At 39.3% G+C, this 20813-nt stretch overlaps 1 protein-coding gene across 3 annotated transcripts in view; it reads left to right on the top strand.

Moving 5' to 3' along the window:
• Cad87A (cadherin 87A) overlaps positions 1–20813 on the top strand; it is a 672761-nt gene that overhangs the window by 26312 nt on the left and 625636 nt on the right. For all 3 annotated transcript variants that reach the window (XM_089252829.1, XM_089252827.1, XM_089252828.1), the window contains 3 exons: positions 4203–4298; positions 5016–5150; positions 8157–8270. In XM_089252829.1, the coding sequence (XP_089108955.1) occupies positions 4203–4298; positions 5016–5150; positions 8157–8270 (345 nt within the window). The remainder of the gene's footprint in view (positions 1–4202; positions 4299–5015; positions 5151–8156; positions 8271–20813) is intronic.

Below are 20813 nucleotides of genomic sequence, written 5' to 3'. Positions count from 1 at the left end.
CTTACTCAGTGAGCAACATAAATACGACAATATGAGTACGCATGTGTGTTGTGAGCATGAAATGCATGAAGAACTTGAATAGAGGAAAGAGAAACATGTACACACATTTAAATATACATATACATATATATATATATATATAACTGCCAGTGCAACGTTTACCTTGCATTCCCCGGTTCTTTATCAATTTAACCCCAGTGATCATTGAATGGATGACAATAATGAATGGAACAAGACTTTAGTTAAACTATAAACATTTATTCTATTAATTATTAGTATAACATTTTTACAAATACACTGCTGGCCACCCAAATTGCAACACCAAGAAAGACAAGAGATATCGCAACAATATTTATTTTGTAGATAACATGTTGACCAAGCATCAAATGATTAAATTTATAGACTTCTGTGGAGTGTGGTTCCTGCCAAAATCAGTAGCCAGAGTAGTCGCCATTGTTGGAGATCACCGCTGCCACACGCCTCGGCATTGATTCAAAGAGACTTTGAATGTGTTCTTGGGGTACAGCAGACCAAGCAGCTTCCACGCGTTGCCAAAGTTGATCTGATGTGGCAGCTGGGGATGTAATCTGGGTCAATCGTTGAGCAACCATGGACCACATGTTTTCTATCGGCGAAAGATCCGGAGAGCGAGCTGGCCAGGGAAGCAATTCAATCTGGCGATTGACAAAGAACCTTTGGACAATGCGTGCCACATGTGGTCGCGCATTATCCTGTTGAAATATGGCTGTGGGCAAGCCCTGAAGGTAAGGAAGGACAACTGGCTCCAACACCTCGGAGATGTAGCGCTGGCTTTTTAAAGTACCAGCAATGCGTACTAGAGGAGTGCGAGAGTGATATCCAATACCGCCCCATATCCTAATACCCGGTGCAGGACCAGTGTGGCGGTGCATAACGCAGCTGTTCAGCATCCTCTCTCCACGGTGTCTCCAGACTCGAATCCGACCATCGTGGTGTTGCAGACAGAAGCGTGACTCGTCAATAAAGACAATTTCATTCCATTGTGCCGTCCACATCCTTCTTTCATCGCACCATTGGTGGCGGAGACGTCTGTGGTTCTGCGTCAAGGGTAGACGAAGCAATGGACGTCTTGCGGACAGCCCACTCTGCTGTAAACGCCGTCGAATGGTATGCGCAGACACTGGATGATGCGGTACAGACTGAATGTGCTGTGCTATGGTTCGTGATGTGGCTGAGCGATCCATCACTGCCATATGCACAATACGCCTGTCATCACGTGAAGTGGTGCACTGAGGTGGATGCGATCGAACACGTCGGTCCGTCGTACCCTTCTGCATCCAACGATCACATATCCGCATTACAGTTGTTTGGTTTCGTCCAACACGACTACCGATTTCACAGAAAGATAATCCACAATGTCGGTAGGTCACTATCCTTTCTTTGTCAAACTCGGATACTTGATCAAAAGATGATCGCTGTTTTCTACGAGGCATAATTGATCGATTAATTATTGATGGGCAGTCCCGTGGATTGTCATTGAACTCAAAAAATAAATATTAATGTGCAATATCAAATTGTGATAAATGTTTTGCAATGTATACAAGAATAAAATGTGCAATGTTTTTACCTTCATGCCATCTGTGGGCCGCGGACCACTTCACGGTCAATAATTTCATGAGAATTTCAATGTGCAATAGGCCTATTGTTGCTGACCCTGACCAGGTCTTCAATGTTTACCTTTTCTATGTTGCCAACTTCCATGTGTCAAAAGTTGAAAATAGTGTTTTATTCCGTATATGTAAATGAGTTTCACTGTTCAGTATGTCAAGTTTTTACAAGCTATTGATTCTGCTGTCTGATTAGTTCTTGGAATAGAGGTTTTTCCTTAAAAGCCACCACTGTGCAGAGAAAAAGATAGATCTAAACATACATACACAAAGTTCAGCACCTAGCAAGGCACTTTTCAGTTTAATGGCTCAGAGTTTCGGGGGGGGGGGGGGCTCTCTTGCTAACTGTCAAGGGGCAGGATCTTTGCAGATGGCCAGCTTCATTGCACCTCCAGTGTACCAAGGGCTTGTCTTTCCGATTTTCACAGTCATCCGTGGCACTTTTCAGGAATTCTTTCAATTCCCTGATATCCACCCAGCGTTCTCCACAACAGCACCGCGAACCATTCATCACTCGCGTCTAGAAGCTTGATAGGCTTCTTCGTACTTCATTGCGTAGACAAAGGCACTTTTCATGTCCTTTTATTCCCCCAGACGCAACGCCTGCTGGATGTCCTGATGCTTGACTGAGTTCAAGCATTGCAGAGTCAGTCAATCCTTGATGTCTGGCTCGCAGTCCAGGTAAGACCAACTGTGAGAGCCATTGGATGTCCATGGCCAGTTCTTTCAAGGTTTCTCCAGCCTTTTTCTGCCTGGTCTTCAGTTGCAGCCAGTGAAAGTCCTTCAAATAATTTTCTCTAAACCTCAGGTCGAGTGCGTTCGTCAGAGCTTCATACCTGGATTGGTCCTCTGCGGCAAACTGAAGAACTTCGGCAGCTTTATCTTGGAGAGTAGTGGCTAGGTAAAATGCATTGAGTACATAGTCCCATATGTTTGCTGAAGCGATCATCTCGAACTGGGTCCTGTAGATTGACCACAATGTCCTCTCGTCATACGTATGACATCAGCTATGGCTGGCAGGACCTGATGAGCATCAGCGAAAAACGTAGGCTCTTGAATTTTATTTTCTAGCTCTTGTATTCTCTTGGAGAGTTTTTCATCGACTGCATTCATCTCTTGGGAGAGTTCTTTCTTCACAGCATCAACCATTCCGTCCACCCTGATTCCGACGGCAGCGATGTCATCTTTCACTTCTGTGACAGCAGTGTTTTTCATCCTTCACCCCAGCTATGGCAGTGGTGATGTCATTATTCACACCTGCGATGGAGTTGTTGACTGCTGTGACATCCTTTTTCACATCAGTGATGGAGAGGTTGACAGCAGCAATGGAATTTGTGACATCTTTCACATTGCTGAGCTCGTTGACTGGGTCTTTTCTTCAATGCCTGATTTCATCTTTCCCATCACAGATATCAGTTGATTCAGTTGTTCTCGCATTTCATTCATGTTTATTCTTCTAGTTTTCATGCAAGTCTTGAATTTGTTCTGGACAATTTTCACAATACTTAGAGATTGCAAAACAAGAAGCGGTTCAACTGACAAATTTATTTACAGAACAGCAATTTATACATGTATTTACAAGTACCCTCCCCATTCTACTATTTCTAATTTTTTGAGTGGGAGCTCTGCAAATCAGATAACATCACCAAAAAGTTATTGAATTTTGGTATTTGGTAGATCAGGCCTGACTTCTCTCTGGAAAATAAAAAAAGGGGAAAGCACTATCACTTAAAGTTCATCAACTTCTGGCAAGATACTGGCAAAAAACATCAGGCAAAGTTGTAAAGGAACATGGTCCGAAAAAAACCTCCATATGTGTCAACTGATGATAATGACAGCAGTTGTGGCGAAAGAGATAATGATGCCCAATGCTCAATTTGTGGAGGACTTTACTCAAACGAGTTTTTAAAATCGAGATTTTCCACGTTATTTTGCCTACACATGCGTAGCCTCTGAGATTTTATGAGGAATTCAATTATTGAAATGGGGAGGGGTAAATGTAAGGTATCTGGTGACATCGGAGAACAGTATTACTGGGCAGGCAATGGCAACACCCGAACAAAATGCAGATCGTCAATAGCGATAACAGCCACCCGGTTTCCATGAACATCAACATTTTGTATTTGAGTGTTGTATTAATTATGTAACATAGTTTAATAAAACTAATACCCCACAATTTCTATATTTTTGTGTTCTGATATATACTCCACAAAATCATTGCAACTTTAAAAAAATTATCTGGAGACAAACTCTGCTATTATTATAATAAGTTTAATGAGACATCAATTTAGAATAATATTTGAAGAAGCGAAGCAAAAAATATTGCAGTTATATATAAATATATATTTTTTAAATCTGTATAACCTTAAAATCACATGTTTTTTTTTAATCAAGAGTTGATTGTACGTCAACTCATTTTTCATATTTAGACTTGTTAAATTTGGGCTCGTTATAAGTATGAACCCCCTACTATATATACTTTTTCACATCTTTTTTTTACGTAAGCATTAATTTAATATTTTTTGTGATATTTTATTTCATCAACTATTTTTTTAGGATACCAATCCAGGTGCAGTAGTTTTGGAAGATATTACTGTAACTGATCTTGATGATGTTGGTGGAGTCTTACAGATACAGTGTGAATCTGCGCAGGTTTTATTAGATTTCTTGGCTTTTTATTTGTGAGATTAACAAAACAAAAACAATTATACAAGATATACGGAAGACTGGATGTTGTGAAGATATTTATTATTTGAGATGTTACTTTTTTAAGGAAGGAAAAAACTCATCTCTGCCTCTACCGGGAGTCGAACCCGGGCCCCTCGATTGCCGGACGAGTGCTCTGACCGCTAAGCTACAGAGGAGATAGAGATTTTCCTTCGCTAGAGCGTATATATGCCGAACGGAACCGTGCAATGGACGGTGAAACCGGTCAGCTAACAGCTCATGGACGACGAGCCACCAGAGGGCTATATATATGACATGAATGTTGCTCTCCACTTGTTAATACAAGATATACGGAAGACTGGATGTTGTGAAGATATTTATTATTTGAGATGTTACTTTTTTAAGGAAGAAAAAAATATCCGTTCGGCATATATACGCTCTAGCGAAGGAAAATCTCTATCTCCTCTGTAGCTTAGCGGTCAGAGCACTCATCCGGCAATCGAGGGGCCCGGGTTCGACTCCCGGTAGAGGCAGAGATGAGTTTTTTCCTTCCTTAAAAAAGTAACATCTCAAATAATAAATATCTTCACAACATCCAGTCTTCCGTATATCTTGTATTAACAAGTGGAGAGCGACATTCATGTCATAAAAACAATTATGCAAACTAGCTATTCTTTTGAAACTTTTTTTCTTTGCTTTCAGAAATCAAAAACTTGTGGACAATTCGCAATTGATATAAAATCAGCAGGTTCTAAGAAAACCACAGCGAATCTTGTTTTGCGCAAGCAGTTGAATTTCTCTGAACAAAGGATTTGTCAATTGATTCTTATTGCTGAGGTTTGAATTATCAATTTATTTTGAAAGTTATTGATTTTATTACAGGAATAAATTTATCTGTCTTTTTATGAGAATTGCACATCAACTTCATTATTTAACAAGTATGGGAGTGAGGTTGAATTTTTTTTTCTTATTCACCTAGGTAATCTTTATTGCTCCTTCTAAAGTGGAAAGGATAAGATAGACCTTCCAATGGCAGAGGACCCTGGCTTCCATCTTAAATAGCAATTAAAACTCTTATCAAAAAAATTCGAACTTTTCCTGGTTTTTTTTTTCATACAAAAAATTCACATGCTTTTAACCATAGATATTCAGGGGGAAAAAATTCCAACCATGCTAGTTAACTATTTAAAAAACTTGGTGAAATATTTTGAGGTACATGCTTGTATGTGCTTTACAAGAATAATACAGTAAAATCTGTCTTCAACAGAATCGCAATGGAACGAGATTTTTTTCCCATTGAACACAGGTTTCAACTTAATACAGGTTCAATTAATGTGTGTAAGATTATGTAATGTTCTCATGTGTTATTGAAATAAAATAATTTGAAGATAAAGTAAATAATTTAAAAATAGATAAAATGAATTATTAGTCTATTACTAAATACTGTATTTAGGTTGGGAAAGCATCTGTATAAAATTCTGATTTACACTCTTTTCTGATTTTACACTTCTCAAATGACCATTGCGTTCTTTTTAACTTCCTCAAAAATTTTTAATTAGTGTTTTAATATCTGTTGCATCAGCCTCAGTTTGTTCATTATCGGCTATGTTTATGGAATCCACAGCATCAGGGCCATAACTAGGAATTTTGTTAGAGAAAGAACAACATGATTTTGCCACCCCTACCACCGTAAAATTCAATTCATAACGTGTTTTTGTTCCAGCCAAAAATTTGCCACCCCCCCCCTAAATTTTGCTACCAGGACAGTTGCCCCACTTTGCCCCTCTCTCTAATTAATTCTTGGCCTGCGATCATGGAATGCACACAGCTTGCATATAATTTTGTAAACTTGCATATCATTTGGAAATTCCACCCTTACATTGGTTTCTCCAGGCTTTCTGTGAGGAAGCCTGCTTTTCCGTAAAATTTTGTTACAATTTCAAAAAAGCAACTGCTTTACTGCATATGGCTTATCAAAACTGTAAGTTTACAAAATGAATTAAGTACAGAAACGGTTTTGCCAATCTAAGGATAAATGATACAGAACTCCCATTTGGAAACATAGATTGCGTAAAAAATTTCGGTGGAGCACTTTAACATTTTGTATGATCTTTTGGTCTATTGGTCACTACACTCGCAGTGTTTGTTTGAAATTTTACATTAAAGGGTACAATTTTCTTTTTTGTTTCCACATTGGACAGGTTCCATTTAATCCAGGTTTTTTAATGTGTATTTTGGCAATAAAGTCACTGGACCACTGTTTTTTCCATTGAAGACAGGTTTCTGGTTAATACAGGTTTCGTTAAAGACAGGTTTTACTGTATTTATAAATTATTAAACAATAACACTTAATGCACAAATTTCAACTTAAGTTCAATGAACCTTAATCAGTAGACAGATTCTTTATTTGCTTACAAAAATAAATAAATCACCTTTTTTTTCTGAAGGTTAAATATTTTTTGAATGACAAAATATGAATAATGATAGTATTTACTATTCTTATTAATTTTAAATAACGCGAAAGGTAATCTTCAGACCTGCCAACTCTCCCAATTTAGGCGGGAGACTCCGGAATTTTCATCCCTCCTCCCGCTCTCCAGATTTGTTAAAATTTCTCTGGATTTTGGCAGAAAATTCGATTTTACACGAGCTTTCACATTATCGTGCCGTCAATGATTACCGTCGCCATTAGGGAAAACAGCCATAGTCATTTCCATCGATCACACACAGCCGTAAAAAAGTTTGTGACCGCATTTAAGCAACTGACAAAGACACAACTTCGTTTTCGTAGCGCTTGTCGGCAATCATTTATCCGGGGCATGACCTTGATTGCCGAAATTCCTGTATAATCGTTATTGTATTCCATTAACAGCTGTGCAGTAAACACATGTTTTTTTGTCCGCAGCTTTGTAATTTGAATTTTTTTTAATTGTTTCTTCTGATTAAACATCTTCAGAAAGAAAATATAAAACTTTAAGCTATATACAGCTAAATATAAAGTTTTTAAGAATTCATATACCCAAGATTATCAATCACTGATAGCATCCACGGAAGGAAACACTTATACTCTATAAGAGATATGTAGATGTCATTTCTTTATTCTGCATGGAAAGACTGACATGGAATTATATTCTTCTCAGGGCAATGCAGAACCTGCCTTGGGGGGGGGGGGAAAGAATATAACTTTTTCTTAATTTATTAAAAAAAAAAATTCTTTAATGAAATTTTTTTTTGATCGAGCCTATGATGGGGGAGGAGGTACCCCCCTCGGGAGAATCTCCGTCTCCGGATTTCAAAAGTTGGCACGTCTGAATCTTCTATTAATATTATCCCATGGCCAATATAAAATGCTGTTAAAAAGTGTTAATTGCGGGTAAAACTGTTTTTCCCAAATTTCCTCAGTTTTTGAATTCATATTTTGATGAATATTGTACTAAGAAACACTGAATTGTTTCTGTTGGCCTGAGGAGATGGGCATAGCCAGAAATTTCATTCGGGGGACCAAAGTGATAGAACAATAGATTTGGCCATCTTTTTCCCTTTTTCGGTCATTTTCTCACATTCGGGGTGGGGGGGGAACCCCCAAGTCCCCCCCCCCTCGCTACGCCCTTGTGAGGAGATACAGAGCAACAACTTTCTTTGTTACACATTGTATTTTCATTCTCAAAACTGGTACATGGTAATTTTTGAATGCCTGCTGAGCATTTTTTAAACTGGAATCATACCTACCCTGTATAATTACAATTGAAAAAGTGTCACGTAGCTCAAGAATTATTAGTGAATGAAAATTTTGTAACAATTTTTTTTCTGTAATTCTAATAGTTTTAAATATGCATGTTTTAGGATGGACATCACAAGTCAGAGGTTTTTTTGAACGTATCTGTAGAAGATGTGCAGAATCTTCCACCCGTTTTCATTAGCTCCCTCACAGGTATTGTGGATGAAGATAGTGTAATTGTAAGTAACATTAAATCTTGTATTGATTGAAATAACTTCAAGAGGATGAATTCTTCTTAAAATACTGTCTTTCCTCAAATGACAATGGATTACTTGAACTTTTCTTTTTTTTTTGGTAAAACAATTTAATATAAATATCATCCGACTCATGTCATTACCTTGTCACGAGTCGTTCTCAGGGTTTATGCTAGATAAAAAATTCCTTTCGCAAAAAAGCGAAAATGGGGAGAAAAGCTTTAGCAAAATGCTACAATGCTAATGTAATGATTGATGGTTGGATGTCTACTCATTCCGTACATCCCCCAAAGCAGAATGTTTAGCACTGTTCTGCGACGAGCCCTCGGCTGACTGGAAATGTTCTGCAGTAAAAATCCCCATACATGTAATAGTGTTTTTTGCACTTTTTCTTAAAATTCTTCTAAATTGTTCTGCAGTAGCGCTAATTGTTCTGGGACGTACGTCGCAGATTTTGGCACATTCTGCTTTGGGGCTTACATCCTGTACGCATTTTCGTGAAAGTGGCTACCACTTCTTTCGCATTCTAAGATTTTCTTTCGCATTTTGTGAAAAATTCGATCGTAACTTTAACCCTGGTCGTTCTATCTCTTCTCGCCTCAGTGGCACATCTTTCTTCCTCATTGCACCACAAGCCCACATAAGCTTTGATCCAAGACACTCAAATGTGCAGGTGTCTGTGGAGCAATTCTCTGGCTTTTCTGACTGTTCTGTGTTTAGTCAAGAGATTCTTTATCACTATCAGACTTAACACGGTCTGACCTGCAATGTATTGGAGTTTTTAGTGTGGCTACATCTTTAAGGGCTTGATGCAATGCTTGGAAGATAGTTCTTTGCTCACAGCTTGCACTCCCAAGTCTTGAGAATGATCTGGTGTGCTATCCATACATTGGCTGCTCCTGTCAAGCCCTCCACGTTGGAGCCATCTATGTAGTTGGAGCCACCACTATTTCCTGTGGTGTGGGGGTCCATTTGGTTCAGCTGCGCCTGGTATCTATGCAGTGTCTTGGATGGATGGGTTTACCACCCGACAGCAGGGTTGTAGTAATTTAAATCAGTTGATTTAAATCGCTGATTTAAATCAACTGATTTTTTTTTAAAAATCACTGATTTAAATCAATTTTTTTCACATATGAAAAATTATCTGTTGTATTTGAATAAAATTATTTATTCAGCTCTAAAGAGAGTGATTTATAAATTTTTATTAAATTTTAAATATCAATTAATTTAAATATTATAATTTCAAATATTTTTATAATATCATAATACATATATTAATATGTATATCAAATATCAGATACCATAGTCATACCAATTTAGCTGATAAATGGTTACCCAAGATTTACAATGATGAAGTTAGAGGATATAAAGTTGACTTAGAAAATCAAATTTTGCATGGCGATGGGCGGATATACATAATGAATAAATTCTATGTGTTATCAAACAGTGTGGTAAAGCCATCCATGTTGGTAATATTGACACATCCGGCTTATCACATGCTGAATGAATGAATGAACGCCAGGGGCTTCGCCACTGGACTTATCCCATTGCCGAAATCTCTTCCAGCCCAACTTTCGTGGCAGAGTCTGGAAAAAAAGTGAGTGCACCTAACAGTCTGGGTGTATAGCTAGTGTTGTGTCTGATATGTCAATGCTGCTATCTATACTTCAAATTGTGAGTGAAGTGTAATGATAGAATATTTGTAATGTTGTAGGCCTGTTGCTCTCTGTGGCGAGACTTTTTTTAACGGGGAGATCGGCTCGCATTCGCGCCTTGAAGTTGAGAACCACAGAAAACAAACTTCAGCCGACCACCACTGTGGCGCCTGTGGGATTCGAACCCTGATCCTCGCAATGAGTCCGTCACTATGATGACTCGACCACCACAGCGGCGGCTTATCACATGCTGGAAATTATTTAACAGATGTGGTTTTTAGTTCAGTGAAGTCAACAGAAGAAAACTTCAAATGTAACATATCAAGTTTTGTTACTGCAAATATGGTATCTTCCAGAAAGACTCTGGATGAAAAGCTTGGCTTTTCAGGACTTACATATTGCTACATTTTAAACTTGTTAGCCGCAGATTTGGTTAAAACTGATGTAACAAAGTATGTTACAAGTATATTTAGATACTTCTGCAATCATCTCTCAAAAGCATGGTATCACGTGTAAGGTGGAAGTGCATTGGTCTTCCTGCAGGGGTATGATGGAATACTTAGTGATTCTCTTGAATCTTATGTTAAAAATTTGTCAGTTGTTACCAAAGTTTGTGAAGACCACAAATCTCAGATAGTAACATCTTTAGAGAAATCTTAAATATTGATTCAAAAAGAAATGTGAAGGACATGATTGCAATTCTTAAACCAATAGCCAAAATTAATGATTTTGTACAAAGGAACACACACAACTGTTATATACTGGAATGTGTATTGGCTTGGAAAAAGCTACAATTGAAGATAAAAGAAGCATCAACATCAAACAATACAAAGATTTTGTCATCAGAATATAAAAATATGTATGAACAATCATTAACAGAGATGCACACTTTGATACATTTATTCGAAGCTCATCAGTGTTAACTTCTAATAGGGAATTAATGTCACAAAAGAACAGAGAAATAAGGGTCTTGAATTTATCAAACAAAAATGTGGCTCTGGTTTCTTGGCAATTAAATTAAAGTTTTTGGGAAAGTTGGAACCATTTCATGCTAAATTTTTTTTTCACCCTAAGGTTGTTGATAATTTGGAATGGTGGAATAGTTTTTATAATGTTTCGGGTAAAGATACAATTACAGAGAGCGATGTGTGATTTGTAAACATGCTAACTACAGTCAAATCATTGATGCCTGCGTTGAAAGGATTCGAGGTGCAGTTCATTCCAAATAGCAAAACAGATTAAGAGTAGGCAAAGCATTCAAACCAGTGTTTCTAATGAAACAAATGAAAAATTATTCACACAGGGTAAAATTATTTAATACTTGATGTACAATATCTATTCAAGAAGTGTTTCCAACCCCTTTTCTTAATAAAATGTTCTGAAACATTTCACAAGTATACAATACAATATTTAGTTTGCAAATATTTTTTAAATCATTATTTTTGTAAGTTTATTTATTTTACAATAACCCAGAAGGTGTGAAATGCACTTATACTGGAAGGGTGAAAAAAAAAAAAAATAGTTAGAATGGGAAGCACTTCGCATACGGAGTCAGATCGAAATCCTCCGTAGTGGAAGCAAATCTTGCATAGGAGGCACATACAAGTTCTGATGATGGAAGACTGTTCCATATTCTTGCCACACGGCATCTATATCCGTGGAAAAAGCAATCCCTTCTAGCCGTTGGTATTCTTATTTAGAAGTGATGCCTACGTAGGTTAACTCGCCTGTCTATGATCTCAAAGAAAGGCTCTCTCGATGGTAGATAAACAATTTGGTGGACTAGTTTGTAGCACATCTTCGAATCTGAAGCGATTCTATGCCATTCCAGCAAGTGAAACCCCAGAAATTGAAGTCTCTGGCAATAAGATAGACCGCTCATGCCAGGTATTCGTTTAGTAAACGACCTCTGTGGCTTTTCAAAGAGCTTTATGTCCTTGATTTTGTAAGGGCTCCATACATGCGAACAGAACTCCAGAGTCGGGCAAATGTGCACACAGAATGCATATGACAACGTATGCGCATTGCACTTGCGGTATGCCATACATAACATATATGAAATTCTATTAGCTTTGCAGACCATGCCATGATAATGATCAGTGAAATCCAGAATGCAGCTCATTGCAATACCTAAATCCATGCATGTATCCAATTGCTGTAACGTTTCATTACCTAGTTGGTAATATTCAGAATCGGTGCGTCTACCTAAATGCATTGATCCACTTTTTGATGATGAAATAGGTAGCTTATACTGACAACTCCACTGGAGAAGTTGTTGGCATGCAATTCTTAGGCCCCTAGTGTTTTCCACTGGAGAGAAAAACTTCACGTCATCAGCGAATTTCAATAGAGAGACGGGTGACACAGCCTAATATTGTAAGCGTACAAAGTAAATAAGATCGGGCCTAACACTGATCCCTGGACAACTCCGCTTGGCACCTGACATTCTCTAGACACCACACTAGCTACGCGAACCTGATGAACTCTGTCTGATAGTAATTCTTGAATTATCCTCACAACTTTATCTGGAACCCCCATGCAAGCTAGCTTCCTCAGTAGTAGCAATCTGTCTACTTTATCAAATGCCTTTTGGAAATCGACGTAAATTACATCAATCTCTTGTCCAGAGTCTATAGCCCTCTCCCATATATCATGACAAATCAACTGCTGCACTGGTAAGAAGCGGCCAGGAATGAAGCCAAACTGAACTGAGGGGATTAAGCCCATCTCGTCGGCAAATGGAAGTAACTGATTGACGATGCATCTCTCAAAAATTTTGCAGGATATATCGGTTAACGATACCGGGCGATAAATATTCGGATCTGCCCTGGAGCCTTTATTCTTAAACTGTGTATTCCGTCAGGACCCGGAGATGATCGACCAGGAAGAGAAGCAATAATGGCTTTTATTGTCTGAGTGTTGAACATGTCACGAAAGAAAGGATGATCATTCATAAGGCCATGATAACGATGGTCGTAACCGGAACAACTGAAATTATATGAACCAGAAAATATGTCCGCAAAAACGTTTGCTTTCTCATAATCTTCCGTTATCGTGGTACCATTCACAGTTAGCGTTGGTATGTCCCGGGATACACGAAGTCTACTGTGGACATCTCGGTGGAAAAAGTTCCGATCTTGATTTTTACAGAGGTTGAGGAGATGTAAACTCTCTTTCTCTTGGACATAATTTGCATAGTTCCTAGCCATGACCTTGTATTGTTCTTTAGTGGTTTGACTAGGTATTGATCTATATCGACGCCAAGCATGCAATTTCCTATTGTTTAGCATTCGTAAAACCTTATCTTTTTTTTTTCTAAATCTCATTTGACGACGGGGAACATGTTCACGAGACCGCAGAAATAGAGCTGGCAAAGCATCCGCAGCTGAGATAGTTCCAGCCAGTACTTGGTTCTACAGATCTTTTACAATAGTTGATAATCGTGGATAATCTGCATTGTGATAGTTTAGTTGTGGTGTCCTTATAAGAAATGACTAAAAGAACTAAACTGATAAGAACATACAACGCCACCTAGTGTTGTGTAAGGGGAACTAGTGAGTTCCACCTCGGACATCAAGTAGACAAGATGCCTAAATGTTCTGCTCTTTCCGCTTTATAAATTCTTCCTATCTATATGTATGTAATCTATCTAAGTCTAACGTAATAATAAATACTCATCAAAATAAATACCCATGTGTTATCCACTCGGCTAACAAAGTGTTAAAGAAAACACAACAAGTGGCGACGAGGCCCATCTTAAAAGTTGGATAGAGTATTTACTCGAAGACTGCAAAAGGTAGGAGAAAAAGTTTTTCATACATCTCTGACGATGGAAAATTTAGTTGAAGAGTTAATAAGACAGAATCAAGCTCTAATGGAAGCTCTCAAAGAGCAACGAGGCTCAACGTCAACAAACCAAAAAGTGACGGTTTCGTTTGATAAATATGATGAAGCTTCAGAGACTTTCGATTCGTTTATAGAACGTTTCGAGGCGTTTTTAGACATTCAAAATGTCCCAGAAGAAAAACGTGCTAAAGTCTTAATTTCGAGCATTTCTGCAAAGCTCTACAACTTGTTAAAAAATTTATTGTCTCCGGACAATCCAGCGGAGAAAGAATTCGCCATTTTAAAGAATGTTTTGAAGAACCATTTGAATCCTAAAGCATTGATTATACCGAGTAGGCACATGTTTATAAACAGAAAGCAGAACGAAGGCGAAAGCATCAGTTCGTATATAGCCGAATTGCGACATCTCGCAATCGCGTGCGATTATAAACAAGAGATGTTGAACACCATGCTTCGGGATGTTTTCGTTAGTGGGCTCCGAGATAGAGCGATCCTCGATCGTTTATTTGAGGAAGACGACATCGAGCTAGACAAAACAATAAAGATCGCGCTGGCGATGGAGAAAGCTGTTCAGGGGGCGAATGAGATTATCGGGAAGCCGGCAGAATTGAAGGTAGTGAAAGCGGGGAAGAGGAAAACGAAACTGCCCACGCAAAACAGAAACTACTCTGCCGCCGCTGTCAAATATCCGCCGTGTATACGATGCACAGGGACAAATCACGATAAAGACTCCTGCAGATTTATTGCTAGCAAATGTCGCTTCTGTAAAAAAATCGGGCATATAGAAAAAGCCTGCTACGCGGCAAAGAAGACTCAATCGGCACCTAACAAACAGAAACAGATTTCAGTTGAGGAAAACAAAAATGACGTTTCCATGTTTGGGTTAGAGTGGGCATTGCTTGAAGAGCCGAAAAAGCCTCCGATGATGGTTACTGTCAACATAGACAATAAACCAGTGAGTATGGAAGTCGATACGATACGGGTGGAACAGTATCAGTAATGAGCTTACAGAGATTCAGAAAAATCTCCAAGAAAAAAGTTCAACCTACGAATTTAGTATTCCGGACATACAATGGAGAAAAAATTGTCCCAGCGGGATATGTCACTGTGAAAGTGGAGTACGGAAAACAAAAGTTGCACTTGAACTTATATTTGGTGAGGGAAAATTTAGACACGATTTTTGGCCATGAATGGCTATACAAAATCAATCTAGACTGGAACTCTCTTAAGGCTGTGAGGACCGCTAATGACATGGATCTCAAAAAATTGTTGGATGATTATAAAGAAATTTTCGACAACAAATTGGGTGAGATAAATAACCATGAAGTGGAACTAAAGCTAAAACCAAATGTTACCCCAGAGTTTCGTAGAGCGAGAACTGTGCCCTTCACATTTAAAAACCGGGTTGAAAAAGAAATAGACCGGCTTGAAAGAGAAGGCATTATCGAGCGAGTTGAAACTTCAGATTGGGCTACACCAGTTGTTCCCGTGGTGAAACCAGACGGATCCATAAGGTTATGTGCAGATTATTCTGTCACATTAAATCCTAAGCTAGAGGTGCCTCAGCATCCCTTACCAACGTTTGAAGAAATATTCTCATGTTTAAATGGGGGTAAACGATTTTCAAAATTGGATTTCAGTCATGCATATTTGCAAATGAAAGTGCACCCTGACAGTCAACGACTCCTAACCATAAACACTCATAAGGGGTTATACGCCTGTAAAAGATTGATGTACGGCCTAAATGCAGCTCCAGCAATATGGCAGAGGTACATTGATGGGCTATTCCAAGGAATAGATGGTGTAAAAGTTTTTATGGATGACGCCAGAGTGACCGGAACAAATGACGAGTCACATCTCAGGGCTTTGGAAAACTTTTTCAAAAAATGTGAGGAGCATGGGCTGAAGTTAAATTTGAAAAAGAGCACATTTTTTCAAAAAGAAATAAATTTCTTAGGTCACAAAATTGATGAAAATGGCCTAAGTGAAACAAATGAGAAAACTGAAGCAATTTTGAAAGTTCCCGCACCGAAAAACGTTCAGGAAATAAAAAGTTTTCTGGGCATGGTAAATTTCTACGGGAAATTTTGTCCTAATCTGGCAACCATTGCCTATCCTCTCAATGAGCTGACAAAAAAGGACGTTCCGTGGCGTTGGTCTAAAAAGTGTGAGACTGCATTCAAGAAGATCAAAAAGGAAATTTGCTCAAAGCGAATCTTGATGCACTATGATCCTACACTACCTCTTACTCTTGCTTCGGATGCTTCTCCAGTGGGAATAGGAACAGTTCTATCACATGTCTTACCAGATGGAACAGAAAGACCAATTGCCTTCGCTTCTCGTACGCTGACGAAAACGGAACAGAGATACTCCCAGATTGACAAAGAAGCTTTGGCAATTATCTGGGCAGTAAAGAAATTTATGCTTTACTTGAAAGGCCGAAGATTTACTCTCATAACAGATCACAAGCCTTTGGTAGCGATATTCAGCTCGAAGAAAGGTCTACCAGTGTTGACGGCTACTCGACTTCTGCATTATGCCTTGATCTTACAAGCATATCAATTCGATATCATTTATCTTAACACACAGAACCATGGTAATGCAGATTGTCTTTCCCGATTACCTTTAAGGTCGGAAGACTTAGTTGTCAAGGATGACATAGAACTCTTCCAGTTGAATCAAATCGAAACACTACCAGTGAAAGCTCAACATTTAGCAAAAGAGACACAAAAGGATGACGAGTTGGGTCCATTGCTGAGGAAATTGAAATTCGGTGAACCTTTAGGAGGGAAGGAAGCCGAGTATACCTTGCAGGACGGATGTATAATGCATGGCCAAAGAGTTTTTATTCCGAAGAAATTTAGAAATCAAATTCTTGATGAACTCCATCAAGGCCATCTGGGCATTGTTAAAATGAAAGCAATTGCTCGATCCTACGTCTACTGGAGGGACATTGATAGCGACATAGAAAAAGCTGCTAAAAACTGTCCAGATTGCTCCAGATTCAAGTCCGATCCGGTGAAAGCAAGGGTACACCATTGGGAATACCCGAGTGCTCCGTGGGAGAGAATTCATGTAGATTTCGCAGGTCCCATATTCGAGCATATGTTTCTGATCGTAGTCGATGCTCATTCTAAATGGATGGAAGTATACCCGATGAAATCAACAAACACGTTCAAGACAGTTGAATGCCTACGGGACTGTTTCTCTCGATTTGGACTGCCTTTAGTGTTAGTGAGTGACAATGGTCCTCAGTTCACATCACACGAGTTTGAAATATTCATGAGGAATAATGGAATAAAGCACAAAACGTGTGCTCCCTTCAAACCATCAAGCAACGGGCAGGCAGAGCGATACGTTCACACCTTAAAACAATCCCTTCGGGCGATGCAAAGATTTCCCGGAAACATCTACCAAAAAGTGAGCACGTTTCTGTTGAATTACAGAAAAGCGCCAAATGCGACTACCATGCAAAGCCCAGGAATGTTATTCCTAAAAAGAGAAATCCGAACTAGGATAGACCTAGTCTTGCCAAATATCAAGAACAGGGTTCAAGAAAGAATCAGAAATGAGGTCACAGACTTCTATGACCGAACTTTCGAGCCAGGAGATCGTGTGGCTGTGCGAAATTACAGATCCGCCAATAACAAGTGGAAGTTCGGAACTGTTCTCAACAAAGACGGAGTTCTACACTACACTGTAGATGTAAATGGAACTCTCTTCCGACGTCACATCGACCAGATGAGAGCAGCTGGCAATCAAGTCCAGCCAAGCTTGGTGATACCCCGAGTTCCAGGCAAACTTTCATCAACTCCTGTCGCTGCTGACTCCGAAGTACAGATTGCTCCAGAAGAACAGACAACTCCGGCAGAGATCAGTAGCGATCTACCAACACCAGCTAAGGCACCAGCGACGTCCAGCAAGCCACCAGCGATGTCCAGTACTCCCGTTCCTTTGCGACGTTCCCAACGAACCAGGAAAGCTCCTGTCCGGTTGGATCTTTAAATTAGCGGGGAGGAATGTGGTGTCCTTATAAGAAATGACTAAAGGAACTAAACTGATAAGAACATACAACGCCACCTAGTGTTGTGTAAGGGGAACTAGTGAGTTCCACCTCGGACATCAAGTAGACAAGATGTCTAAATGTTCTGCTCTTTCCGCTTTATAAATTCTTCCTATCTATATGTATGTAATCTATCTAAGTCTAACGTAATAATAAATACTCATCAAAATAAATACCCATGTGTTATCCACTCGGCTAACAAAGTGTTAAAGAAAGCACAACATTAGTGTTGATTGAAAATCTAATCCTGTGTTAATATACGAGAAGTGTGTCTGCAAGTGCGGTGGATTATCGCTGTTGCAGAAGGATGGAAGTACATATACATCATAGACCACTAAAAAATTGGTAGCAAACAGAAGATCTAAGAAGTTTTCCCCTTTAGTGGGAAATCAACCAACTGAACAAGGCCTAGTTCTGCTGATATTGATATGAACTGTGACTCCAATTCAGATGAGAATCTCCTGTTTATCCAATCAATTCCCCGCATGTTGAAGTCCCCGATCAAAATCACTGGAAAGCATACAGAGCAGTAATGCCTTAGTTCTCTCCAAAACTCAGACTAATGATCTAAATTACATGCTTTATTTGGTGGAACGTACGCCGTAATAAGCATGCACTTCCTATTTCCGCTTTTTATATCCACCGATATTATCTCAACATCTTGATTTCCATTATGCACGTTCAACAGCTTAGGTTTTAGGCTGCTTCAAATAATAATGCATACACCTCCTCCTGCAGTAGTTTCTCTGTCGCATCGGAAAATATCGTATCCTGGTAGACATATCAAGGAAGACGAAACTGACTGATGTAACCAAGTCTCTGCTATACACAGAATGTTGACCTCGTATGACTGAATGCAGCAACACAAAGCGTCAATTTTATTCACAATACTTCTGGGGTTCGTGAATATACCTGTAACTCTTGATTTAGAATCGGATACGAGTTAATTTGTTGAAGAAATTGACGATGACTCTTGTCCATACAGTCATTGTTGATTAGAGGTGTCCCTCTGACCGGCCGATAATTCTGTTATACTACAATTTCCAGCCGGATCCTCCAGAAGATATCTGGGAATACCAAACTCTCTGATGTGTATCCCAGATAGCCAGTAGAATGGATCACTCAATGAATCCCAATTACTATCGACAATGGTTAGTACAAAAGATGCATAGTAGTTCAGACACTTCAAACTGTCCACTGCCTTATGATAATTTTCCCTGGTGGGTGTAAAACTTTCCTCAACCTCTCGCGCACAAGATCCTTCCACCGCTTGGGACAACCCAGCATAACTACCCAGGATTCTGGTCTGGCGAAATCGGTGCAATCGATACACAAAGGAGAGAGACAAATGATTTCAAAGAAATTTCTAGTTTTTAACAAAAGTAAATTTATTAATTCTTTAATAACTAAATAGGTTACAAATAACAGAATTATTTCTCAATTTTCATACCGTACACCAATGCAAGTCCGTTGTCTCATCAATCTAGTCCGACTGCAGGAGTTAGGCGATCTTTATCGGATCACACGTGCTGTGACGTCATCGACCTTGGAGGAAGGTCACGATCTGAAGCGAAGGCTCACGTGGCGGGAAGAGCTGCAAACACAACGGCAGAGATGATGATCGAAGCAATGATCGATGCGAAACCATTCATCGACCTTGTCGGAAGGTCACGACCCGAGGCGAAGGCTCATGTGGCGGAAAGAGCTGCAAACTGAACGGCCGAAATGACGATCGGAAGCGATGCGGAACCATACGACTGACGGATGAACGATGACAGGAACCAGGTCGACAACGAATGGCTAGAGATGTGGCATGATGGGTCCAGAATCAGCCGGCGATGTATGAGCACCAGTGAAACGAACTATTTCATTCTTCAGCTGACTCACCCCAGGGTGATCACTTTCACCTGAAGTGATTTATTCTGTGTTGAAAGGCGAGGACGAATGCGAGTTAATGCGAAGTGGCTGCGGGAATTTATACCTATAAAAGGAAATACGGAACGATCCAACTCCTGGGACCGACCATCTCAGAAAAATACACATCAGAGCACAGCCAGTAGGAAAATACAACATCTAATTTACATAAATAAATGACAATCGATTTTTTATAGGAACTTTTACAAAAATAAGAATGGCAACAACAATAAATTAAAATGGCGATGTGATCAAGATTGCACATTTTACTGGACTATGAGCAATGAAAATATCACAGACTAATTGAATCAACCGTGTACGGTTATAAAAAGATAAGATAACATAACAAATTCTATTAAAGATTATACAATTACAACTATATAAACATGTTTCAAAAATAAGAGATAGAGGCAGGTTTGGCAAATTCCCCAATGGTTCCTAACTATTGTTACACGAGATAGATGTCTCAGGAGCAAATCTGTTCACCAGCAACCGACGTCTGCGAACCGTCGGCACTATACGCACCTGCGACTTTGTAGACATTCCCACTCTGAATTCATTACGCCGATCAGTCCCAGTTGCGACATTGGATCGCTGAAAACGGTTAGGTGGTACTTGATTAATATCATCCACTTTCAAGCGAGGGTGGACTGCCCGAAACGTGTTATTTGACAAATTTTCTTTTCCCCTTGAAGTATCAGTCAATATTTGGGCATACGAAGCGGTAGCGACAGGCTGTGGCAATGATTCACAATTGTTTCCTCCAGATGAGTTCACGTTTGAGCGCATAGCATTTGACAAGTTAGCTATCTCTGACTGCATTCCGGGAATGATCTGGGCAATGCTCTCTAGTCTACTAAAACATTCCTCAAACTTCTGAAAGTTTCTCTCAATAATCTCTGAAATATTAGTAGTTTCACGGATACTAGGCGGCAGCACAGTGATAGCAACCTCCGACGAAGAACGTTCATTTCCTACGACATGGACTTCATCATACAGCTTCATCATTTTATTGCTCAGCACGAGAAACCAGTCTCTCTCGGCTGCCTC

The sequence above is a fragment of the Pholcus phalangioides genome, unplaced genomic scaffold (genome assembly GCF_987345545.1).
Source record: "Pholcus phalangioides strain wild (caught in Gottingen) unplaced genomic scaffold, Ppha-v1.0 ptg000031l_1, whole genome shotgun sequence".
Classification (NCBI taxonomy): domain Eukaryota; kingdom Metazoa; phylum Arthropoda; class Arachnida; order Araneae; family Pholcidae; genus Pholcus; species Pholcus phalangioides.
This window is presented reverse-complemented; position numbering and strand designations above follow the sequence as displayed.